Source organism: Emys orbicularis, chromosome 9, assembly GCF_028017835.1.
Source record: "Emys orbicularis isolate rEmyOrb1 chromosome 9, rEmyOrb1.hap1, whole genome shotgun sequence".
Classification (NCBI taxonomy): Eukaryota; Metazoa; Chordata; order Testudines; family Emydidae; genus Emys; species Emys orbicularis.
Window position 1 is genome coordinate 60695663 of NC_088691.1, and position 27991 is coordinate 60723653.

A 27991-nucleotide genomic window follows, 5' to 3' on the forward strand; every position below is an offset into this window, starting at 1 on the left:
TTATTTTAGCTAGAAGAGTAAAGAAATCCAGAGGCAAAATACATTGTTGTGGCTTTTATTGGAAAATAGTTACAATAAACTTACAATGGAATCAAATTAGAATTTGTCCACATGTAGAGGTGAGAGAATTAGGCTCTGTTCATTCTGTCTTTGGTATCTCAGCTGGGATTGTCAGCCAAGGATGTCAGCTGGGTTGGATTTTTTGGGTGATGTGAAATGGAAGGATGATACCTTTTTTTAAATGACATTCTTTGGCTGCATGTAACTTGCCATCTGTTGAAAAGAAGTGTAACTTGTGAGGAAGCCACATGAGTTTTGCTAGTGATGCAACTCTTCCATTCCCTACACAACTTCTCCTTTTCTTTGGGTGATGCTGCAAGTCCAGTAGTCTGAAGATAATAGTAATAAATAATATAACAACATGAGGCCAGGAGTGGGCTGAAATTTGGCATGACTATCCTACCTGCAGTAGGATAAGAGGCAGACACACACCTACCGATCATGTTTCCTTGTATGACTGTAGGTTCTGTACATCAAGAGTAAACTCCAGATTATCCCATTATTTTTTGGGTGGGGAAGGAATTAAGATAATTTAAGGCATGTCCTGTACAGAGGAAATGAGACTTCCTCCTGATTTCAAGGAGGCCGAGCACATGTACAGCTATTTCCTGAAAGGACCCTAGTAGCAGTGGTTCCACCCAACACTCTTTATATTTAAAATTATCTTTTCAACGCAGTCTACTTGGCCATTGTCTCCTTAGGGGAACTGAGGTATTTGGATATCATCCGTGGTTCTCTTTTCTCTCCCAAAGTCACACAGAAACCGCTCCAGGCACTATCCTGCGGATGTGTGTGTAGGACTTCCTGAGGGTGACGCTGCCATGATGGGACACCCCACGAGGTAGGACACACTCCTCTGTTAACCTCTGGATCTCGGGGTCCCAGCACAGCACCGTGGCAATGACCTCGTTCTTCTCATCCCGGCCCCCTGTGATGAACAACTTGTTGTTGCAAGGGGAAATCCCGCAACTTGCTCTCTCATGAGTGAACTGAGTCACTAGGCACCATGTGTCTTGAAGTGGGCTGTACGAGTACAGCGCTTTCATTGCTCCACCTGCAACAGAAACAGAAATTGGTTTGCTCCTGCCATTCATTCCTCTAGTTCCTAGCCAAATAAGACATTTCAACAGGGTTCCATCACTGACACTTATCAGAACACTTTACCCCCAAGGTAAAGTCAAAACAAGACTACAGGGCAAAACAAGACTGCTCTGAAAGACCTACAAAGGGCCACTTATTTTTCATAGCTCTATCAATTTTAAGGGACTATTGTGATCATCTAGTCTGACCTTCTGCATAACACAGGCCAGTGAGAGAATCTACCATGTCCCTAGGAAAGTTGTACCAATGGTTAATTACCCTCACTGTTAAGACAATTTCATTTTTTTTTTTCTAGTCAGAATTTCTCTAACTTCAGCTTCCAACCACTGGATCTTGTTACAACTTTTTCTGCTAAATTAACGAGCTGTGTACTATCAGAAATCTCTTCCTTCTTGTAGGTATTTGATAGACCATGATCCGTTCACCTCTTAACCTTCTCTGGAAGAAACTAAACAGATTGAGCTGCAGTAGACTGTCAATGTAAGGCAGCACATGGAGGGTAAATCGAACCCTTTCTCATTTTTCAACCTCTTTTTGAAAGGATTCTGACATCTAATCTCCAAGTATCCAAGACAGGCCCATGAGCCATATTTCCTCTCAAGACAATGGTACCATTACATTTAAAAGGCACTGGGGTTCCTGCCTTGCTGTTTTCAGTAATGTGCGCTTTCTCCAGAACTGCTGTATTTAGAAGTGGTAGGCAGACCTGATAGTCTTGGTTTTATTGTCCTGCAATGTCCTGAACCCTTCATGTAGGGAAAGGGGTGGGAGAGATTTATAAACAGTTCTATTGTACAACAACCTGATTTCAGTTGTGACAAAATCAGCCTAACAGACAATGTGCCTCACGAACCCTCAGTGTTGGGCTGATTTCTGTCCCAAATGAAAACTGTACTGGGTTTCTGATTTAATTGGTGCTGTGGAAGGTTAGCGGGGGAGGGAAACATTCTCACTTGCTGCTTTTCTTATTTAGCCAATCTTCCCCAAAAGCCAGGGAGGGCAGGGGAGTTGATCTGTCACATGGTTTTTTCACTTCAGAGCCTGTGGTACTTTGGGGACTTTCTGTGATGTAATTAGCATGCTATAACAGGTTGAAACAGTTGGTTTGTGGGCAAGATCCTACGCTACTTGTTGGTGTTGAATTTTAACTCAGAGGCACAAGGATGTTAACTCACCACATAGTGGTGAGACCCGCTGTCTCTCTCTCACCCATCCTATTCAGAGAGGGTGAATTGCATACCAGTCCATAGGGGCAGCCCAAGGCTCTATATGCACCTCTGAAATCCTACTTAAGGCCACAAAATAGGGCTTCAATGATGCCGCAGGCCTTGTGCTAGGCCTCTGCATGGAGCGAATTTCAGCCTGAATCAGTAGTACTCTGCCCTGAGTACCCATGCTAGGAGAGGTAGCTGGAGTCTGCGCAGAAAAGCAATCACATTACTGTATTTTTTTTTTTAAGTATCCCCCTTTCCTACCCTCCTGCTTCTCTGTGTTCCACTGATGGCTCCCCCATCCTCTACCGGCTTTGCTTGGAAGGGGGCATCTCTGCAATGAACTAGATGCAGCAGCACTTCCTCATCTCCTGCAGTGGCACTGCTGGCACAGGAGACTGGTTAGTGCTCTGCAGTAACCCATCTTCCTATAGATATGCCTAGATGTGTGCATACTGAAGTCTTTGGCTGCTAGTGAAGTTGCAATGAGAGTTTGGAGTGTTCCCACTGACATTTAAGGACCATATACAGTTTAGCTGATCCTCTTTCAATTTACATTGCAAATCTGCTAATTAATGTAATCAACCCTGAATGTAATCTTGTGATGGGAGCTGGAGCATTGGGTCCTCCTGGCTCTGATCCCATTGAAGTCCATAGCAAAATTCACAACCCGATATGGACCTCCTGTGCAATACATTTCCTATAACCAACTGTCTGCATCTATATTGAACTGTAGACTATAGTAGGCATGACAGTGTCTGAGTGTTCTGGGTTCCCATCCCTCATCTAGAATCTTTAAAGAAGAGCACACGGTAATGATCGTTTGATTATGCTTCTCTGTAGGGTTCCAGGAATTAGTCAAAAATAAGCTGCACTCAGTCTAGAGAAGAAGGAACATCACTGCTTTACCTACCCACAACATAGATGTGGTCACGGAAACTCACAGCATTGATGCATTTTGCTTCAACTGGCATGGGTGATTTCAAGCTCCAGTTGTTCGTAGCTGGGTCATAACACTGCGTTTTGTCCGTAGCCAGTTTTCCATTGGGTCCTCCCCCAATCACATACAGCTTCTTCTTGTAGCTGGCTGCAGCAAAGGAGCTCACATTGACCATGAGGGGAGCTGCCTGTGTCACCATTAAAAAAACAAATCATTAACAACCCACTGAATAGTCATTTGGATTTCATGTCCTATAGACTGGTGATTTCTTTTCTTTTGAATGTAAATAGTCATGCATTGCTCTGTAGTCTCTTGGAAGAGTCCACCATTCATTGGTGTTCCTAGAAGCTGCCATGCATTCACCCTGAGAGGAACTCTCACCACTGAGCTGCGTGTCTGTGCTGCTGTTAGAGAGAAGACAGGCAACAGGGAGCTCGAAGTGCCGCTGAAGACCCGGAGCGCCACCCCATCAGTAAAAGCGCCGCCAGGTGATTAAAAATTAAAAAGGCACCAAGAAATTGAAAAGGCGCCACTTGTGCTCAGTGGGAGGGCGGCCGCTGCCCCGCTCCCCCCCAGCTATGCTACTGGCTCCAACTAGGGCACTCCCTGGAAGTCTGACTTTTGGGCCACTAGCTCTGGCTGGGGTCCTGATTGGGTCTGAAACAATCCATTCCTTCCCAGTGTATCAAGAAGCTACCAACTTTAAAACAATATCACCATGGGGAGCGGAATTGCAGTGCCAAGACCTTGTATGTTAGCAGGAATGGAGCGGGAGCAAACAGAATGGGAGGGGTGTCCTGATGAGCACATGCTTTGCCTAAAATCTAACGCAAAAGAGAGAGGTCTGATTTTAGGCCTGTCAGCCTTGATGGTGTCCCTTTTGCAAAGGGTAAACTTTGTTCAGATATGAAAAGTTAGGGTGCCAAAGTCCATAACGTGCAGCTTCAGCAGTTGGGATTGCACAGATTTGCTTTTCCTTTTGTCTTCTGAGTGCTTTGGCTTTACCCTGGGTTATGTCCACCCTCGTCTTTATCATCCTGGAAATTTTAGTCCTATCCCATTATCCATCTTTGCTTTCCTAAGTAGCCACAGATCTGACTCCCTTTCTAGTCAGCTGAACCCGCTGGCCCTCCTTGTCTCTTTGGACTCTTACCACCATCTCAGCGTTTAACCAAACCTCCATGCTGTCCGTCCTGTGTGGGTGCAAAAATGGGGGGCAGGGAGTAGAGGAGCGTGCAAGGAGCCTTCCGCTACCTTTGCATCTCTCTGCAAGGGTCAGGCACAAGCCCGTAGATGAGCAAAGGCTCTGACCCTGACTCAAAAGAGGGCTCGGTGCCCACTCAGCAGATGTGGGCTGCTGTAGGGGATGCACATCCGGCATCCGTTGAAAGGGTGGCAGAGCTGCGGCTACAATGTGTGATCCCTGGGGAGCCCAAAAGGAATTCTAAATGAGTCGGCCAAAATTCCTCCGGGTGGCTCCCGCTACAATGCAATGTGCTCCTTTCCCCTCTCCAGCACAAGCCATGGCTTTAACACAATCAGGTCCTTTACATTTGTAAAGTGCTTTGAGATTCTCAGATGAAAGCATAATAAAAATGCAAAGCAGTAGTAATTTTCCACGTAGTCAAATACTGAGGTCCTCTCAAACTTACACTGCACAGTGCAGCTGTAATGCACCTTCCTGCTATTGGTTTCCTGGGTCTGCATTTCACCATTGCCAGCAACTTCTCCTTGTTCCGATGTCTCCTTAGTTGACCCATATAATGTTTATCCTCTGAGATTATTTCTAATCCCCAACCCTGTTTTACACTTGTGTTGAAATGCATGAGATGCTGATCTGCATGTACCCTTCTAGAGCTAACCGATTAGTAGTTTCCTTTACACCTGCTTGGTGTCTTCCACAGCTTTAGAGCTAATTCTGCCACCTTGATGCCTGCTGAGTATTATTTTATTCTGTGAGTAATCCCATTGATTTCAAGGAAATGGTTGTAGAATAAGAAACTGTTCAGCAGGAGTCAGGGAGGTAGAACTGATTCTTACTTTGATCCTCCTTCCCTTGAAGTCTGCATTTTCAACTTGAATACACAACTAGTAGATTGCTATGTGTGTGTGTGTGTATATACTAGAATTTAGCTCGTTTATTTTGAGGTACAATAAATACCTAACAAAATTCCCTGATTTCAATTTGTTTCATTAGTGTTGCATGAAACAGAAGAGTTTGGCTGTATTTTACCTCTGACCAGCAGTTATGGAAAGGATCGTATGTTTCTACGCTGTTGATTCTCTGTATGCCATCAAAACCTCCAACCACGTATACTTTGCCACCTAGCACAGCCATTTTGTGCCTCCATCGCCCGATGTTTAAATATTCAATTTGGATCCATTTGTTGATGGAGGAATTGTATTTCCAGACATCATGTTGTGTTTCTTTCCCACCTGCAAGGTACACAATACATGTAAGTGACATAATTGGCAGGACCTGAATTTGCTCAGAACCTCTAGTATGTTCTATTTGTCATACAAGAAACAAAAACCATTCGTTCATGGCATTTGCTCTGGAATCACATCTCCAGCAGAATAGTACTTGCTTTAGAGGAAGACAACTTGCATGCTTAAAGCTCATCTAGTTAAAGTTGCATTGCTATACTTTGGAGAGGGCAGAGAAATTCCTGGGGGTTATTTTACAAGCCATCTCTTTCCCAGACATAAATCACTATTCATGCTTCAGCTGTCCTACCACTTTTTTTTTTTTTTGCATTTGTAACTTTAATATACAATCAGTGGCCTATTGCTTGTAATGATGTGCAGAAGAATCTTAGGAATGAGACCTGTTGCTGATTGTAGAATGTTAGACATGGAGTTTAAAGCCAGAAGGGATCACCAGATTACCTAGTCTGACCTCCTGTATATTGCAGGCCACCAAGACCCCCCAGCACCCACACACTAAATCCAACTCAAATGAGACCCACAAGAGACTAGACTATTATGTGCCACAGGCATAGAATAGGGACCAATGTGCACCAGTGCTGAGGCCCCCTCAGTGGCAAGAAATTTATTAAGTGAGCCATAGCCAGATAATCCTGGCAAGTGGCCCACACCAACACGTTGCAGAGGAAGGCAAAAATCCCATAACGTCACTGCCAATCTGACCTGGAGGAAAGTCCCTTCCCCACCCTAAATATGGCAATCAGTTAGACCCTGAGCATGTGAGCAAGAACCAGCCAGCCAAGCACCTGAGAGAGAGAATGGTCGGTACCAGCTCAGAAACCTGGCCCTCACCGTCCTATGTCCCATCTCCAGCCATGGTCATCACTGATGCTTCAGAGGAAGGAGATTGGGAGGGAAAAAAGCATAATAAATGGGAAGAGGGGGAGCCCTTCCTGACCACTTTCAAGGGGCAAGCTGAAACCCTGAAGCATGAGCTTTAGGAACATAAGACATAAACCAGAAGCAAGCCCCCGCCCCACCATCTCAAGCAACTCTGTCATAGAATTGCATTCATAACTGTCTCCAGCTCTCTTAAAACTAATTAAGCTGTTTACCCCTACAACTCCCACTTGGAGGCTGCTCCAGAACCTCACCGCTCTGACGGTTAGAAAACTTCCTCTAATTTTTACCCTGAATTTGTTGATGTCCAGTTTATATCCATTTGCTCTTGTGCCAGCTCTTTCCTTTGGCTTAAATAACTCTTCACTTTCCCTGCTGTTTACCCCCTTAACGTACCTATAGAGAACAATCATATCCCCTTGTTTTTGTTGAGAATTGGTGAATAAACAAACATGATATCAATTAAAAAATGAAGGCTCTGTATCACATAGTCCTCAGCCACTTGAGAATCCCCCTGGGCCGGGAAGGTCCTGCTGGGGAAAGGTAAACCAGCTTTGCACTGGTGGAGCTGCTGTTACATAGGGACGATCTAGCCAGCTGGTCCACTGACTTCCAAAGAACAAACACGGTGCCTGATCCTGTACTCCTGTCCCAGGAAACTGTCCCACTGAAGTCTGCCCGGGAGTTTTTTCACAGTGAAAAATTCAGCATTGGGTCCATTGTTTCTTGAACGTGAAAGGGGCCTGGCTGTGATCTCACTTCTCTTCATCTGACTCTGGGGCCGGCTATGCTGCAAAAAAAATAAATAACCTGCAGCAGCAAGCCTCAGAGCTCAGGCCAAGTAACTCGGACTTGCACTTCAGGACTACAAATAGGAGTGTAGACATACCTGGGCTCTGAAACCTGGCAAGAGGGGAGGGTCTCAGAGCCCAGGCTTCAGCAGTATTAGGCGTAGATTGATTTCGGTGAAATTGCTCCTTATTTACACCAGGAGATCAGAATCAGGCCCAATAGTTTAATCCCCAGAATAGGTTTGCAAATGAGTCTCACTCATTCAAAAACTTTGCAGCGTTTTTGCCAGTACATTAGTTTCTGTGTCATTTTTATTCATAACCGGAATACGAACAGAACTAGTTGAGTGTGAAACCCACTGCACAGTCTGAGAGGCTTCACTGCATAACCTACAGTCCAGCTACGCAATCACTTCACCAGTTACTACATTGCAAGGAGGATTCATATTCCATTACCGAACTGGCTGCACTCATTTGTATGCTGTACCACAGCCAGATCACTGCAAACTGATGCAGATTGAATAGGAGATAATTAGCATGCTAGAAAGATTCGTTGGTAATGCCTTTGTGTCTATGAATTTTTCACATATATATGTTGTTTTATTTGCACTCAAACAGGTGAAGTGTCTGAATGCAGAATGCCAGCATTCTTATTTGCAGTAATGATTAGAGACAGCAGGTGTTCCAACCACATATTGTCGCAACCTTCCCATTTACATTACAATTTGTTCTCTCCTGCATTAGAAAATAGCCCTGACAGGAATCTGAACTAAACCATGCTTTTGAATTCTGTCTACATCATGGGGGAGGGCGAGATTTTTGAGAGAACTGGAGGTATTTAAATGCCTTGTCCTAAGCTTTATGGGAAGTTGTGCATTGATATTCTCTCTTCATTAAGAGCAGTAACTGCAGTAAATGAGAAGACTGAGACCTCCAACAGTACCCTGAGGGAAACCAGCAGGTAGAGGGATGAGGATGCAGAGATACTGAAGGAGTGGATAGCAAGGTAGAAAAGAACCAAGTCATAGAGCCCAAGAGAAGGAAGAAAATAGAGAAGTAGAAAGTGATAAACAGTGTCAGAGACAGCAAGCTAATCAGGAAGAATAAGCATAGATAAGTGCCCCCCTTTGATTTAGCTAGGAGAAAACAATTAATAACCTTGGCCAGTGCAGCTTTGTTGGAGTGGAAAGAGTGAAAAGCAGATTGGAGGGGACCAAGGAGGTGAAGAGGTCAAGGAAGTGAGTAGATGAAGGGGAGGAGGGATGCTAGTTAGAGTGCCAGTCTGATCAAAGTAAGCAGTTCTTACATAGCAGGGCATGTATAGGCTTGTCTAGAGGCAGAGCAGCTAAAGGGGATAGAAAGAATGGGAGAAGAAGCCACAGATGACAGGAGGCAGAAGGCCTGGGGCCAGGGGCGGCTCCAGGCACCAGCGCAGCAAGCGCGTGCCTGGGGCGGCAAGCCGCGGGGGGTGGCCTGCCGGTCGCTGTGAGAGTGGCAGTCTGGCAGCCTTTGGCGGCATGCCTGCGGGAGGTCCGCCGGTCCCGTGGCTTCGGCAGCAGGTACGCCGAAGGCGCGGGACTGGCAGATCACCCGCAGACACGCCGCCGAATCCGCGTGACCAGCGGACCTCCTGCAGGCATGCCGCCGAAGGCCGCCTGACTGCCGTGCTTGGGGCGGCAAAAAACATAGAGCTGCCCCTGCCTGGGGCTAAGGAGACAGACTGTGAGATTAAAGGCAGGCAGCAATGAGCTCTTGGAGTGCGACAGGTGCAAAGGATTGGGGGGGACGTGTTTGTTAAACATTCCCAGTTGGAATGTTGGCTTTGATGCCCCCGCTAAGGACTACTGAACAAAGGGAGAAGCTCTGAAGAAAGAGCAGAATGTAATGGTAGGATGAAAAGAGAACTTCCTTTCCTTAAACTAATGGGGAGTGAAGGAGAATGAATCCTGGCCCCAGAACAAGGAGATTTAATAAAGACTAAGTTGGAGCGAGCTTGTTAAAATCCATGTAGTCCTAAACACAGACTGCAATGGGAGATATTTTAGACCAGCTTCATCTTCTAGGCAGAATGTTCCCATTTGACTCCCCCACCTTCCCCCTCCCCCTGTTCTACTTCACTCATTTTTGAAGTAAAGGTTGTGTTTGGGAAAGGTGCCTGATTGAGAACTCTGCAAAATGATGTCTCCTACCCAGGGCCGGCGCTTCCGCTAGGCGACCCTAGGCGGTTGCCTAGGGTGGTAGGATTTGGGGGGGCGGCATTTTGCAGCCCTCGGCGGAATTTCGGCGGCGGGGGGTCCTTCCGCTTCGGGAATTCGGCGGCAGGTCCTTTACTCACTCCGGGACCCGCCGCCGAAGTGCCCCGAAGACGCGGAGCAGAAGGACCCCCGCTGCCGAATGCTCAGAGGAGGAGCGCTGCCGTCTAGGGTGGCAAAAACCCTGGCGTCGCTCCTGCTCCTACCCACAGCACCAGGACATTGGCTGGGCAAGCTTCCCTGCACAGCCCCACCCTTCATCCCACATTGGGGAAACCTGTAGCCTCCATTCACTCTGTAACCTCTGCGCTTGGACTGGCAACTAGGACGTGGCAGTTGTGAGGGTGGCTTTGAACCAGTGGGCACCTTTCCCCTAGGAAACGGAATGAGATCACCAAATTCATTTCCAATAGGTCATCAAAACAGCTGTCAGCTGGTAATGAGTCACTACCAATCTGACCTGCCTTTGAACTTGTGAGTTTGAAATAAAAGGTTCTGTATTCCATTGCCAATCCCCTAAGCAAGCCAGAGTCTTCCTTGTCTTCATATGGGTTTGTATGGAGCGGGTATTTATAGAAGTTAAATTTCTCTTCTGAATCCATTCAAACTGTGATCCACAATCACACATTCACACTGCTGCCTTGTACAAGGACTCTCGGGCCTTACGGTGGTAATGGCGATTAACTTTGCTTTCAGTAAATGGTTGTTTTTTAGAGTCCCACCTTCTGCACTATTGAAGTGCTCCTGAAAATAGGATTTTCAATCCCAAGTAACACAATTACTATTACTGTTTGCAAATTATCGACTGTTGCTTATTCGTGCAGAACTCCTATTGGGGTCTTCCAGAAAAGCTTTGTGGTAGCTACTGTTGATTGTATGCTGCATATGCGGCTGTAAGAGGCCTTTCTGTAACTATCATTCCTGACACTTTGGTGTGCCAACACTGGGCATGCACATCAATCCATGCAAATATAGTTGTGCATTTGTTTGAAAACTGAACCCATGTTAATATTCTAAGAGGCTCAGCACTGCTACTACTCAACTTGGTGCTTCTCAGGAGCCTGTCCCTCAACTAGAGTGACCAGACGTCCCGATTTTTAGGTGTTTGAATATTTCGCTCCGCCGGCAGTTTTTTTTTTTTTGCTCCGCCGGCGGCCCTCCACCTAACGCCCCCCGGTGTCCCAATATTTTCTTCCTCTCATCTGGTCACCCTATCCTCAACCATGGCAAAGGCAATGGCTGAAATGCTCTAACACTAGCTGTTTATGTCAATTTACAAAGCATAGTATATGTTCTACATCAGTGGTTCTCAACCAGGGGCACATGTACGCCTGGGGGTCGTAGAGGTCTTCCAGTGGTACATCAACCATCTAGATATTTGCCTAATTTTACAACAGGCTACATAAAAAGCACTAGTGAAGTCAGTACAAACTAAAATTTCATACACACAATGACTTGTTTATACTGCTCTATATACTATACACTGAAATGTAAGTACAATGTTTATATTCCAATTGATTTTTTTTTATACCAATATGGTAAAAATGAGAAAGTCAGCAATTTTTCAGTAACAGTATGGCTGTGACACCTTTGTATTTGTATTTCTGATTTTGTAAGCAAGTAGTTTTTAAGTGAAGTGAAATTAGTGTACCCAAGACAAATCAGCCTCCTGAAAGGGGAACCATCGTCTGGATAGGTTGAGAGCTGCTGGTCTTCATAAAAGCTGTACCTATTTCCCCTGCCTTGTTTATGAGACTCCTGTGTTCTCTTCTCTTGCTCCTTACCTGATATGTAGACTTCATTTTTTAGCGTAATACATGCAAACTCCACCCATTTTTTATTCTCGCTCTCCATTTCCTGTTCTGTGATTGGTAATTTTGCCACCTCCAAACGGCTCCGCCTCAAAGGATCCAGGCAAGTTACTTCTGCAACAAATTTTTCATCTTTTGTGCAACCACCTATGATCATAAACACCTCAGACTGGAACTCATGCATCCGGGGCTTGGTTCTTTCTGAAATAATCTAGACACAAGAAATATAGACTGAATACTCAGGATGTGTCACGTGTGGTTAAAAACAGCATTATACCCTATGGTGTGAGTAGCTCACTAATTTACCTCCCATTGATTCAGTTCTTTGGCCAAGTTTTGCCTATAGTACATTGAAAAGAGTCTCCTCTCACACGGTATTAACTAGCCCCAGGAGCACAGCTGTCTATCCATAGGTGCTGACTCCGAGGGTGCTCTGGAGCTGGAGCACCCATGGAAAAAAATAGTGGGTGCTCAGCACCCACCAGCCACAGCTGTTCGGCAATCCGCCTATCAGCTGTTCAGGGACTGGCAGGATTTGCAGGGAGAGGGCAGGAAGAGGCGGAGTGAGGGTGGGCCCTCAGGGGAGGGGACAGAGTGGGGGCAGGAAGTGGTGGAGAGAAGGTGGGGCCTGGGGTGGAGTGGGGGCAGGGCATCAGGGCAGAGCAGGGGTGGAGCACCCACCTGAAAAAATGAGTCAGTGCCTGTCTTAGGTTGTTATATGGCCCCTATCACTGTGGTATTTGAGCACCTCCCAGTCTTTAATGTATCTATTCTCTCAACACTTCTGTGAGGTAGGGGTGTACTATTATCCTTAATTTACAGGTGGAGAACTGAGGCACAGAAAGACCAAATGACTTGCCCAAGGTCACACAGGAAGTATGCTCCCAAGTCCTAGGCTAGAGCTCTGACCACTCAACCACTCTGCTTCTCTACAAACAGTGCACAAATCTAAAATGCTGCCTGTATTGCAGTCGCAGAGTGAGACTGGTTCTAGCAAACTGTTTCTGTGTCGACGATAAAAGTGTCAAAGCGCTGTGCTGTTCCTAGGAGAATATTTACAAGGGGATTTAGGCACGATTCTAAGTTCAGAGGTGTTACTGATAAGCTGCGTCTCACTGAATTGCAGGTGGCATGACATCCTTTGCTCCTAGTAGATACGCCATTAGTCATATTGGAATGAATGCAGTGGAAATTTCAAGGAAAGCTTTTTATAGCATACAGGAATTTATCATTTATTTGAAATTTCTGCCCTGTCAAACAGTATTAGATGTTTTTCTTGGACTTTTAAAACTAATTTATGGTGTGTTTCTATAAACTGGCATAAACGATCTAAATTAAAAAGCAGGGTCATGCAGATGTAAAATTCCTTTCTGTATTTGCTCAGTATAACTTACTAAACTGTCAGCAAGTCTCAGAGCTCTGCAGATGCCTCATAATCCCTATTTTAACCCCTCTGCCAGCCTCACAGTCCTTTGTCTCAGCCATCAGCATTGGACAGGACTTTCAAGAGCACACACATTCTGCCCCTTCAGCATCCAGGGAAATACCTGTTGCATGATGAGTGGCACTCTCTTTGCACAACTGCACTGGCCCAACTGCACTGCCATCGACTGCTGGCTCAGACAGCCAGACACTGGGACTGAAGACTGAACCCAGATCTCTAGCAAGACAGTACAAGGCACTGCCACTGGGTCACCTGCTGGCTGGCCTGAATTGCTAAGCACATTTGGAGTCGGGGCCTGCCTGTGTTTTGCGATGCCCTATGCAGGCTCCTAGTCAGGGAGCCTATCTAGCCCCTTCCCCTCCAAAGACAGGGTTCCACCACTATCTATGCACCCGTGACAGACCTCAGACAGCCTGCTGCCCTCTCCTGGCACTCCTCAGGCTGTGGGGAAGCACAAGCACATGGTCTCTCATTCTCGGCTGTGAAATTTTGACATCTGATGACCCTCTTTTGTGGGCCAGGAAATAGGACTGAAGCATAACTTTCCATGTGGGGGAGGGATCAATTAGGGAATTCCATTTCTACCTTTGCCTGTTACACCTGGACTGAGATGGGCTGGAACGGGGTATGGGACTGTGGATTGCAGGTTAGGCACACACGTATGTCACAGGGTCCTGTGCTAATGAATAGACTATACAGACTTCTGTTTAGGATTCTGTCCCTGAGATCAAACCTATGTTTTTCACAGCAGGTTCTTCCTTTCCTAAAAGGTTCCCTGGTAACTAATAAAGGTAGACACTGCACCTTCTCACACCCACACTGAAATTCTTGAATGCCTCTGTCTAGCTGGCCCTATGCATGGAACCAGGATCATTTCAGAGCAAATTTTGATAGCGGCCCTGCATTTGAGCCTTTTATGTACTATAAAGACAGCTAGCACTGCTTGAGCAGCTGTGCTACACACTCTGATAAGCATAAGGGTATACAGCACACACACATACAGCAGCAGGTTTTTAAGTTACCAGAATCATTACTTGATTCATATAGCCCCCATCCCAAGTATACAGGCAGAGTACAGCACACTATGAAGGGGAATCACGTCACCCAACACTAAGCAAAGCCATCTTTGAGGTGGAGCACACGAGTCAGCCTACATCCATAACATCACACAACTATTATTTAGGAGGGGATGTGAAGAATAACATACTCAAGAGGTTCCATCTGGGTAGAGGATATGAGCGAAGGCCTGGGCAGATGGTCATACACATCTCAAGAACACAGGGGATGCTTTAACAAACCTAGCTCATACGTATCTCCAGTCAGGCTGTTCCTCCTCTCTTATATTTTAATAGCTCCTACATTCTAAGGCCAGAGGGGATCATTATTATCATCCAGTATGACCTGCTGCATAACCCGGACCAGATAATTTCACCCAGGAATTCCTGCATCAAACCCATAACAATTTTATTGACAATTGAACCTTTAGGCTCAACAGTACAACTACAAAGTGAGTATATTTTAGTAGGGGAAGTAGACATAGATAACTGTTTATGCAGGTATGGTACTGCTTACCCTAAGTGATCCATTGGAATGCTTAGCAGTATTTGATGTTATAGATGATGATTTTAAATAAGAAAGTAATGTCCAAAGTAATACCTTTGATTTGCCTTTTTACTAGGGAACACATCAAGGAATATTGATTAACTTTAGTTTGATATTAGACAGAATTGCGTGTGAGGGGTTCTCTCTCCTTTCAGAGATTCATGAACATTTTCTTAAATGCTTTTATGTTAAAATAAGCTGTCTGGAAACCTCTCGGATTTCACAGTTAAATCTCCAGGGTAACTGATCGTGATTATCTTATTTTTCAGAAGTACTAATTTGTGAACCTATTTTGTAAATATATTTTCCACCTCCAAAATCCATACTGAGTTCTGTGATTGTCAATCTGAAATATTCCTTAATTAGAATTGGTTCAGCTCCCTGCATCCCCCGTTTACTAAGTATTTTCATTTGTTACTTACCTCATTGCCTGACAGATGGTACATTCTTGCTTCTTGAAGCAGAGGGAAGACATCAGGACACTGTCTAATGAGTTGATCGGCTTCAACTGTCTCTACAAAATACCAAGGGTCCAGAAGGGGTAGTCGGACGTTCTCAAGAACGTAGGATAGGAGAGGAAACCGTTCAGACTCTTTGTATCTAACCCAGTTCATAACAGTCTCAAAAACCTGTGCCTCTTCGGTGACATAGAGGTCATCGCTCTTTAGCGTGTTGTAGAGAACGTCAACGGGGATCTCCAGAAATTCCTCACAGTGCAGCACTTGAGCGAAGTTCTGGATAATGTAGCTCTGGACTTGCTGCTTCAGCTTCTCCAGAGAATGAGTGTCGGCCAGCCTCAGAATCCCAACACAGTTTTCCGGGTGGAGGGCTTCAGTGAGGAAACTGGCACAAGCATCCACCATCCGCAGAAACTACAGACACAAGGAGCATGTAAGATAATGTGCAGTTATTATATATTTGTATTGTGGTAGAATGGGGGAGCCCCAGTTAAGGGCCAGGCCCCACTTGTGATAGACATTGGACAAACACAAAACAAAGAGAGATTCTTGCCCTCAAGAGCTTGCAACCTGAGTATAAAACACCTAGATAATATACAGTTACAGACAGACTGATGAGCACAAGGAAAGAATGAGACAATACAGTATGACAAGCAGTGATCTCCGGCAATGCACCAGCAGCCTAACCAATGTCCAGTTTTTTTGTAGGCATCATAACAAAAGAGACTTTTAAAGAGGATAATCAAAGGTAGCATATATGGCCCTTAGTACCACAGAATTTGAGCACCTAATAGTCATGAGTGAGTTTATTCCCACAATACTTTTGTGATGTAGGAAAGTATTTATCCATATTGTGGATGGGGTACTGAGGCACAGAGTAGATTAAGTGACTTGCCCAAGGTCACACAGGGTGTCTGTGGCTCACCCAGGAATTAAACCTGAGTCTCATGAGTGCCAGTCCAGGGCCCTATCCATTAGACCCTCCTTCCTGCCCTTATCATTGTTTATTTACTTGGTGAGTATGCTTGGTGAGCAGCTAATGATTTAAATCAGGCGCAGACAATACAGCTTGGACCTATGAGATACAAAAATTGGTGTTTTAGGGACTAGTGTTCTGAAGTGCTGAGTGCGGACAACTCCAGTTAAAGCTGGTGGGAACTGCTGGTGCTCACCACCTCTGAAAATCCAGGCCCAAGTGAGTTTGGAGGGAGATTTGAATGGACAGAAGGTGGCCAATTGGCTCACAGGGAGAGGGAGAGAATTCCAGCCATTGGAAGTGGCATAGGAGAAGGATATAAATAGGGCCTCTAAGTCATGGGAGGGAGGGAGATGGAACTGTGAGAGTAACACATCCCGTGCTGATCCAGTTCTGTCACTTTTGTGGTGGTTTGGTGATGAGGCCATCAAATTAAACATCCCTTGGGACTACATCCAGGATCTGGGTGGAGGAAGCCATACAGTCTTTGAACTTTATTTGACAGTGTTTCACGAGGCATTAAAAAAATGTCTGCAGTGGGACAGATTCTGATCTCAGTTATACCCATGGAGTACATAAAAACATAAGAATGGCCATACTGGGTCAGACCAAAGGTCCATCTAGCCAGTATCCTGTCTTCTGACAGTGGCAAATGACAGGTGCCCCAGAGAAATGAACAGAAAAGGTAATCATCAAGTGATCTATGTCCTATCACCCATTCCCAGCTTCTGGCAAAAAGAGGCTAGGGACACCATCCCTGCCCATCCTGGCTAATAGCCATTGATGGACCAATGCTCCATGAATGTATCTAGTTCTTTTTTGAACCCTGTTATAGTCTTGGCCTTTACAACATCCTCTGGCAAAGAGTTCCATAGGTTGACTGTGCGTTGTGCAAAGAAATACTTCCTTTTATTTGTTTTAAACCTGCTGCCTATTAATTTCATTTGGTGACCCCTAGTTCTTCTGTTATGAGAAGGAGTAAATAACACTTCCTTATTTACCACCATCTGACCCATTATTCAGAAACTGCTGTTTGTTTTACAGCAGTACTTTCATATGGGCTTCCTCTCCTACCTGGCTTCAGCTCTGTTTTAACCATGCAAGAATCATTGTAATTTAAAGGGACACTGTCAAATTGAAGAGTTTTAAATTGATTAATTAAAAATAAATCCCAGTTTCCAAGAGAGCGCCCTTTAAATAATATGCCCTGATTTATTTATTTTTAATTTTAAAAAATGTGTCGGGGTTTCTCTGCTTCCTTGCTGATGTTCCGAAGGGTCTTTTCAGGGAGGGAAAAATAGATGGGGCCAAAGAGCAACACTAGCAGATGTTCCTCAGGTCCCCACCTTCCCCAGCACACTTGTGCCTGCCTGATCAACAGCAGCACCACCATCACTGAGGGCATGTCTATACCTAAAACGCTACAGCGGCACAGCTGCAGCACTTCAGTGTAGACACCACAGTGACGGGAGGAGTTCTCCCATTGCTGTAGTGAACCCATCTCCCTGAGAGGTGGTAACTAGGTCGACAGAAGAATTCTTCCGTCAACCTAGCACTGTCTACACTGGGGGTTAGGCTCCGTCTCTCAGGGGTGTGGATTTTTCAGTGTACGTTTTCAGTGTAGACCAGCTCTGAGTTCCTTCTAGGATCTTCACAGTCTTAGGGAGTGGAAACATTTGTCTTGCGCTGCCCCACCCCCAGACTCCTGTTGCTCCCTTTGCAGGAGGCTTGGGAAAGAAGAGCATGTCTCCTCAGCCCCCCGCCCCCCAAAAAATTTTAATTGCGTCCTGGCCCCATCCAGGAATAAAGAGTGCTCCCTGCTCCACCCTGTCTCCATTGCTCTCCAGCCACAAGCAGAGGTCTGGGAAGTAAAGAAGGGGGTTCTCCCAGTCACCACCTTCCCTGACTCTTGTTGCTTCTCGCAGGGGTCCCAAGAAAAGGAGTCACCTTCCTGATCCTAAGCTCAGAAATGATAGCAGCTCTGCTGCTTTGTTACTGGTAAAAACCTCCACTTGGGCTGTGTTTACACTGGACTTCTGTGAGAAATTCCCCACCATTGCTGCCACCAGTTCCTTTCCGCCAGTTGGAGAGTTAGTGCAGTCGAGTCTCCCAGGGCTGCAGGCATTTCTTGCCCATTGGCTCAATGACATGGGGGTGGAAATGCAGGTGGCCACCAACACCCTGCCTACATTAGTGCTCCCTCCATTGCTGCCCTTGCAGGGAAACTTTTATCCAATAATCCTAGTCATGGGGAAGTCTTGCTAGGTCCATGGAAGAGCAAGCTTGTGAGCTCCCCCAGCACTGTGTAAGGGAGCTCCCTTCTCAGCCCAGAGTGAGCATGATGTCATCTTCAGGGCCGGCTCCAGGCACCAGATGAGCAAGCTGGTGCTTGGGGCAGCAGATTGTTGGAGGCAGCATTCTGCCCAATCCTAGGGCGGCACGGCCGCTTTTTTTGTTGTTGTTGTTATTGTTCCGCTCCGGCTGCCCTGTAGGGGGTGGCGGCGGCGCGGAGAACCAGAGCGCCCTGCAGGGCAGTCCTCTTCCTTCCCTCCCTGCCGACCGGAGCGGAGCCCTCGCGGCAGGCAGCAGGAGGCGGCGCAGCGGGAGGGGCCGCGTGGCAGCGCCCCTGCTGTAGCCCCGGCTGCCCCCTTCTTTCTCTCTCCCGCCCGCTCCCTCCCCCACCCCCCCAGCCGGTCCCCCTGCACTCGCGCTCCGGCCGCACCACAGGGGTTTTTTTGTTGTTGTTGCCCTTCTGGCTGCCCCGTTTTTTTTGTTTTGTTTGTTTTTGCTTGGGGAGGCCAAAAAGCTAGAGCTGGCCCTGGTCATCTTGCTGGTGGATGAGACAGGAAGCAAGACTAAACATCAGCAAAACAGTGACCTTGACTGACAAAATGGGCTGTCAAATGCACAGAGTAGATGCCCTGAGGAAAACACTAACCTCTGTTGGTCATTGCAACAGATTTAAAAAACATCAGACAGAAATACAATTTTCTAGTTGACATTGTCCCTTTAAATCAAAAGGATGATTCTGGAAATAAAGCATCAGAACTGCTATGATGGATGCATTTTGACTTTTGCTAATTACCATTACATTAGGGCCCCAATCCTGTTAATCCCCATATCCACTGACTACGATGTGAACAAGATTAGTCTCCGGGTGATTAGCTCAACAAATGGACAACCCTTTCTGAGCACAAGTGATTGCAAGTAACTCCTCGTGCTTTGCTTTTTCTTGCCTCACTGATTTAAAAGGGGAGTAGCACCCTGGTATTTAACATCATTCTGTTAAAGAATGAAGTGCAGAAAAGACAAATAAAAGGAGATATTATGAATAATTAAAAGTAGTGTCCTCATTTTTTTTTCTATTTAATGGCAATGACTGGCCATTTTAACTTTATTGTTCTCCATTGTAGGGAGCGTTGTATAACTGTAACTGAAGGAGAAAGAGAAGTGAAACACAGTAAACCCACAATTAAATGCAATCGTATTTAGATTTGTTTAAGTAATCAGGGTAGAATTTTCTGGGCAGACCTGTATCCTGTTGACATATGTAGACTGTTTACTAAAGTTGAAAAATGACAGGCATTGGTCACAGATATCTGGTTCCTGTTTTGCATTTACATGTGGTAAAGAGATTAGAGAAACGCAACTGACTAATGAACAGGGCTACATTAAAAATCAAAATACTGTGGTTGTTGCTACAGCTTTTGTTCTAAAAATGTCAGCAGTCTGCCATGATGCCACTCTAGAGCTCTGTAGCTTCAATGTTACCTTGTCTGTCCCAGTGCTATTGAATTTCTTCATTGGGCTATCACTGTCTATTAATACTAATACTTTCCACTTATAGTAGTGCTTTCCTCCAAAGTTCTCAAAGCACTTTGCAAATACTGATTAACCCTCACAGCCTCCCCTCCTTTCTACCTCCCATAAGGCAGATAGATAAGTATTATCCCCATTTTATAGATGGGAGAAAACGAGGTACAACGAGGATGAGTGACTTGCCCAAGATTACTCATCGAGTCACCCATACAGCTGGGAAAGAACCTAGAACTCCTGACTCCCCAGCCTGTGGGCTAACCACTGAACTATGCTCAGTCTATTTATACATAGCCTATTAAGTGTAGCATACATATGCACACAAGTGCACAGAAGTGATGTCAGTAGGATGTTCTATATTTTGGTCCTAAAAGGCTCATGAGTGGGTGGAGAGCACTTTTAAGTATACTGTGTGGTTGCATCCATTGACAGAAGGTTGCAGAAGTGTGTGGTGCATATGGGGAAAGCAAATCACACACAAGGAATGGAGAAAACTATAAATCTTCAACAGGTCAAAATTATTTGAACCAGGATTGCCCCCTCCCCATTGCTCCAAACCCTGCCGTCTGGATTTTGCACCTTCACTTAAGTCTTAATTTTAAAAAAATCCCACAAAACATCGATTTCCACCTTCTTGGGGACACTAGTTCCCCAAGGCTGAGTGGACACCCAGGGTAGTGAGGATGAGGACCACCCTCAGCCACCTCTGCCCTCGGTGATAAGGTTGTTTTCTTTGCTTCTGCACAGCAGCAGCTTCTCTAGCAGCTCTCTGACTACCTCTTAGCTGTTCTGTTGGGAGCAGAAAGGACACCTGCTCTCAGCCCTTCTAACAGAGAGGTGTGATGCATGCTGGGTACAGTGAGGGGTGGGGAGAGGCTGTCAGGGGCCCTAAGATCAATGCTGAATGAGATTGGGTGACAAGGAGCTTTCTATCACAGCACAGAGGGGCAGCCGAGGCTTGGACAGCAACACGCAGATAAAACCACCAGCTGCTCATAGTCCTATACGTTGCGGTGAGATAAGGGGTAGGGCCTGAGACAGACTTGGAGGGCGAAGAGGTTGTTGGGGGGCTTGGACAACACCAAAAGGGAGACAAAAAAGTGTCATATTGTGTTAACCCTCATCAAGAACTGGAGTATTCTCCAGTAACGGTCCAGAACCCATCCGTGTGCAGTAGTGCTGCAGCAGGTTTGCAGGATATAGTAGAATTTCTTATAAAGGCCAGTGCCAGGACTGACACTGTCAGTTAAACATTCTAATTCGGAACTGAGGGTACAACAGTGTTACCAATTCTCAGGATTTTACCACGAGTCTCAGGATATTTGGTGTTTTACTTAAAGCCCCAGCGGATGTAGTCAGGTGACTACATCCAAACCTTGATTTTCAACTTTCATTAAAAAAAAAGTATCTTGCCCTCGAGGTTTCAGAGGAAAGCCTGAAAACTGACCCTGACAGATCAAAAAAAAGAAGAAGAATAAAAATAGGCCAGCATTTTTTTTTAAATGTTCTGATTTTGTAATGCTGGGGGTTTGCAATACTGGAATGCTGAAAACATTCATGGGCCATTCCACTCAGGCCATGGGGTTGGAGAGAAGAGAGAGAGGGACGAGAAGTAAAAATTGCCTTTTATTAAAATTAAATTACTTTTTGCTGTGTGGAGGTACTTTCCTAACAAGCACACCTCTCCAGAGTACTGGAATATCAGCTCCTATTATTCTAAAGGTAATTGGTTAATCTCAGTGCACAGAGTTTTATATTTGTGAGATTCATAGATTTTAAGGACAGAAGGGACCATTATGATCATCTAGACTGACCTGCTGAATAATGCAGCCCATGTATAGATCCATCTGCATTATGATTAGAATGTAGTCCCACCAAGGGTATAATACCATGAGCTTTCAGGCAGCACATGTTTGAAGCTCTTTGGGGCAGGGTCTGTCTTTTTGTTCTGTATTCATACAGCGTCCAGCACAATGGGGTCCTGGTCCATAGCTGGGGCTCCTAGATGCGACCATGATACAAATAAACATGAAGCCAAAGATCTCTAATGGGTGTGACAAATTAAAGAAGCATGTAGCGCTTTGATCATGTGTGCTGAATTGTATCCTCCTGGCAGCAATGACTGAAACAATGTGTTTCCATTAGTCCATGTGCTGAAGGTGCTTTTTCACTAACCTGAAAAAGGCTGGCGGCTTCTAAGACTTTCTGTACGTTTTGCTTTGTGATCAGCACCTGGCTTGTGTAAGTGTAGTCCAACAGCATCTGCATGGTTTTTGCGTCAACTCCTTGAATTATGATTTTTTCTTCATACTTCTCTTTTAAATCATTGCAGAACATGGCCCTGAAACAAGAGCTGTTCATTGGTTACCCAAGAAGGACTACACATTCTGAAAAAATATAGCTACCAGGTTTGAACCTACCAGTATCAATATGTTCTATCAATGCAGGATCCTTCTGATTGCTTTGTATTTACACAATTAATATTGTAGCAAAACTACAAAGAAAATTCTTTGTCAATTACTTTCATACCATTGTAGTGCTAGATTTTAAAATATATATTTGCATGGTTATTATACAATGGAGCCCAGTTCAGAGAATATCTGATGATAAAAGTATAGAGCTGCTAAAGGGTCACACTGTCTATTCTGTAAAATGTAAAACATACAGTCTGCAGAAATAGACTGAAGTTTTTTAAATAGACACTTGATTCAGGAGTAAATTTCTTAAAATAATGGCCTGCCAGTGCATCAGAAGGTGAAATGAAATTGACAGAATAGATCTGTTAAATCATAATGGTAATAATGATGATAATACTTTATCTACATTTACCAAAACACTTCACAAACATCAAGGGCTAAATTGTGCCTGGTCCAGGAGGAGAGGACACAAGGAACTTCATCATCTTCCATCCCTGGGAGAGGGACAGGCATCAAGTTACAGGGCTGGGGGTTGGAGGTGGGCCCATGGAACTAAGGAGACAGGTTTGTCATTGGGCCAGTGAACTGGCCTCTGCACTAGAGGTGAGGAGTCAGTGGGCAGCAGGTGTCAGGTGGGAGCCCCATTGATAGCTGCTGTAATCAGCCTCACTCTCCAGCACTAAACCCCAGTCTCATTCACAACCTCTGCCTCACTCTAACTTCCCATCATATAGTTCCAAACACATATACTGTTACCCCTCAGGAGGCAAATCCCAATCATGGAGTTTGTTGTGGAGTTGAGAAGTCTGTGTGTTTGGATATAAGGGTATGTGGATGGTAATGACTCTGAATTGTGGTTGGCTTGGCTGTTGTTATTGCCTTAAATGGCAATTTCCTTAGGTCACTGATGTGTTTGAAAGGAAAGACACTTGCACAATCTTAATCCTAACAGAGTATTTTGTGAGGGCTATAAGCCACAGAATTACCTAAGAGCCATCTAGATGCACTTTGCTTCCTCATTGCTGTTTGATGATCATGCACATTTATCTTCCTTTAATCTTTTAATCCATCTTTTATTTTTGAGCCTCTCTTCCAGCAGTTTTCTTCTGTAAGGTGAATTTACTACTGGTGAATGGTTTCTCACTCCCATGTAATTCTGGTTTATGGACTTTAAATACTTGCTGATTATCCTGATCTTGGTCATTGAGTTCAGATATCACTTAGAGGCCATGTGCCAGATTCCAAAGAAGTTGCAATCACAACAGTAAGATTAGAAGTACCTGAGCCTGCTTTTGACTAGAGCCAGAGGAAAACATGTGTGAGTCTCAAATGTAATTCTATCTGCTGTTAACCCTGAATGCCAAATCTTTCTAGATTAGTGAGGACTACATATAGTGCAATGTTAGGAGGACAGTGTGTCATGAGAAGTGAATAATTGTCTTGAGGGCCAAAGTCTTCACGGCCTGAAAAGGTGTGTGTTTCTGGGGGCATAACGAACATAGATTAGCTATCGCTCTGTAAAACCCTAGTGGACACAAGGTGCTGTAGTTTTTACCTCAAAATACCTAGGTGAAGTGAGCCACAGGCAGGGCCTATGCTATTGACCTCTCCTAGCTACACTGCAGTAAAAGCGACCTGCACCTTGTCTCCACTGGGATTTTACAGCAAGGTAGCCAACCCACATTAGTTATCCTGCTATGTATGGTAGGGAAGACTCAGCCTTTGAGCAGAAGGCTTGGGCAGATATGATATTTTAAGGAATGACCACATTCTCATTTTCACTGCACTGACATCACAGCTATTTAGCATTTTTCTGTTCACTGATTTCTACTATGGTCCAATCTTTCTCCCAGTAAAGTCAATGGCAAAACAGCCATTAAAGTCAACAGGAGCAGGAATTAGGCCCTCATTACATCTGTATTTTTCACTCTGTCTTGCTATAGTGGGGTGCTGCACTCTGATGAGACTAAATCTGGGGTGTTGCAAGCAGGCAGGCATTTGAGAACAAAAGCACCCGGCACACACTACAGAGAGAGGAGTTCTGTACAAAAAGGTAAAGAATTAAGGGGCACATACTGCAAGTGTGGGTGGTGGAAATGCTTCTCATGTGAGTGAGAAACTGTCTGTTGTCCTAGGATGCAGCTGTTCTGTGCTCTCACTCCTTTATCTCATAGATCTGTGACTGCGGTCTTGTGGTAAGTGGGCACTGACAGTCAGGGGAGGCACAGCTCTGATCTCACATACATCATCATCATGAAACTGGAGTAACTCAGTGGAGTTACAGTGGCTTTCCACTCCCATAGGTGAGTTCAGGACCTTGCTTTTGGATTCTTGCCCCAGCTGTGACACTGACTCACTGATCTTGGACAAGTTGCTGAACCTTTCTGTACCTGTCCTCTAATCTTTTAAAATGGGGGTGGTAATACTTCCCTCATCTGCCTCATGAGGGAGGTGGGCAGGAGACTTGTTCACTGTGTGTGATGTGTGCTGAGACCCTGAACTGAAAGGCACTGGGCAACACCACATCACTCTTCCCTGAAAGTTATGAGGAGAGTGGGGGAGAAGGGATGTAACAAAAAGGAGTGCTGGCCTTTCCTACAGCACCCCTACTGTGGCCAGTCTCTCCCCACTTGACTGACAGATGGAGAGATATATCCCCAGTCAACTCTGCCTCCCCCACACTTGCAGGGTCCATTGTACCCCCAGGGCAGTAACTTCCACTGGGCCTGGGTAGGGATGAGGAGAAGAAGTTCAGGATCTGTAGATAGTTTGAGCTTCCTGTCTGCTTTGGAAGTTCCAACTGCAGAGCTCCTGCTCCTCACCCCCTTCCATGCCATTGTCTTCAGGCTCTTTGGGATGGGTCAGGCTGGTGCAGAACTCCCCTTTGTGGGATTGAAGGGCTAACATATATCTCAGGATGTTCCTCATAATTACGTTGGGGGATGATTGTAGGTATTTATATATCTGTGTGCATGTATAGATGCTGCAGATGTACACATGCAGGAGAAGCGGTGCTTTCATTGCTTGAGCACATGGTTTAAAGTCAGAATGCCTGGATTCTAATCCCCACCATGGCCATGATTTTCTGTGTCCTTGGCCAAGTCACTTAGCCCAAAAATTTCAGAAGTGGCCACTAAGGAGGGATGCTTCTCTTTTCTGGTGCCCAACCCAGTGAGCCACCAGAGGCCTGACTTTCAGAGATGCTGAGCCCCTCTCGGAAATAAATGGAGCCTTAGGACTAGGGACATGCCGTGACAGCTACAGTAAGGTGTGCAGCAACTGACTTGCATGCCTGAGGCTGTCCAAAATGGCATCCTCCATGCGGCGTGACCTCACACAAATACGGTGCATGCTAGATCATGTGATGCAGAGGATGCCATTTTGTTCTACAAAATGGTGTCCTCTATGGGGGCCAGACAGAAGCATCCTGCAGGCCACTCGCGGGACAGTGCACTCCTGGTTGGGAATGCAGGGCATACTTGGCAGACATGGACGGCACGCCACTGCTTCGGACTCAGATTTTCAAAAATGGGTGTCTAAAGTAAGGCTTTCAAGTCCAAATTTAGATACCCAGGAAATGGGAGCTGCAGTGTGCCCAGCAATTTTGAATATCAAGCCACTTAGGTGCCTAAATTTGGACTTGCAAGTGTAAGATTAAGCACCCATGTTTGAAAACCTTGGCAAATTTTGGGCTCCCCCAACTACAGGGTGCTTCTGAAAATGTTGACCTTAACCTCTGTGGACCTGTTTCTTCACTGCCATGTGCAAATCAGGTGTAAAATGCTACTATTCTGATTTGGTGCCCTCTTTGCATCATTAACGTTGTGCAGCAGAAGTGAAGAATTAAGGCATGTTTCAGGATACAGGACTCCATCAGAAGCATTATGTTATGTATGCTCTTCAATAATAACTGAGGAAGGACTAAAGGTTGATACCTCTGCCTGGCCTCCGCTCAACCCCTGTTTAAAGTGTGAATTTACTATTAATTATTTATATTATGTTAGCACCCAAAATGTGCTAGGCCCTATACAGACCTAAAGACCCCAATTCAGCATGACAAATCAGTGAAATCCCAGCACAGGAATAATTCTGGAATCTATTTGCTCCCTGCAGACATGCAACATCCAATGAACGCTTGTGAGATACATCAACAAAGGCCTCATAGGCTTTTAGTTTCTTGGGGTATTTGTCATTGCTGTTAACATGACAGCACCCCGCCAGTATCCACCCTCTTTTTATTGGGTCATCTTTGTGACATGTCCCAAAGGGCTGAGGGGGCATCATAGACCCAAGGGGCATTTCATCCTCCCAAAGTCCTCTGCCAACAGCAGGTGACTGGCTGACAGCAATCAGCTGTTTGCTATGCTGACAGCCGCTCGTGTTGCACTGGGGCTCACTCTGGCTGGAGGGATCTGTAATCCCCTGATAACACATAATACTTTTTTAACAGTTAACCATTTTTTCAGTTACATTATTTTAATTCATATTTTAATTGTTTGTTTCTTTTCCCTTTTCCATATGGCACTACTTTGAGAAACACTGGGGCACTGCTTTTAGCTCCATGAGTTTCACATGTAAATATTATTTTGTATTATCTTTAGTATCAGATGCCTAAAATAGCACTTCTCTTGTGATCTCTGTGAGTAAAATTTACTAAGCCTCCATGAAACTGGCACTTCCTACTCATATCACAAATGATCGCAGATTTGTTTCCCTCCAGTTTCCATTGTAGTCAGTCAAGAGGCCATCTCAACAGTTTAAAAAAAAAAAGTTCCCAGCCATGCAAATGTGAAGGTCTAAATGATGATGGAAAATGTGTGATAACCAATACTGTGTTTCTCCACAGGTCTCAAATTTGTTCCTTCCAGTGAGTAGCATAAAGTGGGCACTTCACTGTGGTTTTAAAAGAACTAAAGGTGTAGTCTTTGGGTCTTTTAAAAATTCTTCCACATAGGGAGTTCCCATCTCTCAACTGATTTTACAGTAATCCTGGGAAAGACAGGAAATAGGACACACATCCTCTTTCTTTCTCAACGGGTTTATAGAATGTGTGCTCTACTTCATAGTAGTAGTGGGGGGGGGGGGAAGACAACTTCCAGAAATGAAGTCACACTAAAATAAAACTACCCCATGATCGCAATGAATCTTCCTCTTTGCCTTATACACAGATGCATTCAATGAGGGGTAAGCACCAACAATGCTCAGAATATTTGGCTAAGATTTTATTCTTCCATCGCTTCACCCGCCAACTGTTTTCCTTCCGTTTGTCTGTCTCAAGTAGACGTGACAAATGTTGATACATAAAAATCCAGTGTTTGACACTGTTGCTTTCCTAATTTAAGGCTCCAACTATCAAAGGAGGTAAAGGAGTTAGGGGTCCAAAACCCACTGAAAGTCAGTAGGAGCTGGGCACCCAATGTTAGGCTCCTTAGAAATTCCCAGACTAAATGTACTGAGTGAAAAAGGCTTTTGTTTTTAAAACTGCCTTACCTGAAATAATTGCTTGCTGCAGCAAGGACCACACGGTGGCAAGAGAATTCCATGCTGTCCACACACAGGATGACGTCCGTGAGAGAGTTTTCCAGCCTGAGGTTCTCCAGGCCATTCTGAAGCACCATAGAGAGCCCAGTGTCATCAAACTTAACCTTGTCACCGCTTGAGACTTCCACAAGTTCCCCCATCTTCCTGGAGCACTCATTGTCCAAAGAGACCAGAGGTTCTTCAGAACTTTTCTCCACCATGTCCCCCATGTTTAAACCAGCACTGTGTCATTCCGTTGGGGCTT

At 45.2% G+C, this 27991-nt stretch overlaps 1 protein-coding gene across 1 annotated transcript; it reads right to left on the bottom strand.

Annotated features, from left to right (window-relative positions):
- Positions 1–49: 49 nt before the first annotated feature.
- KLHL6 (kelch like family member 6) lies at positions 50–27991 on the bottom strand. Its single transcript, XM_065410632.1, has 7 exons — positions 27697–27991; positions 21965–22130; positions 14962–15411; positions 11467–11704; positions 5546–5748; positions 3286–3499; positions 50–1114 (listed from the first exon to the last, which is right to left on the bottom strand). Exons 1-7 carry the CDS (start codon positions 27954–27956, stop codon positions 813–815), a joined length of 1833 nt encoding a protein of 610 aa, XP_065266704.1. The 5' UTR covers positions 27957–27991; the 3' UTR covers positions 50–812.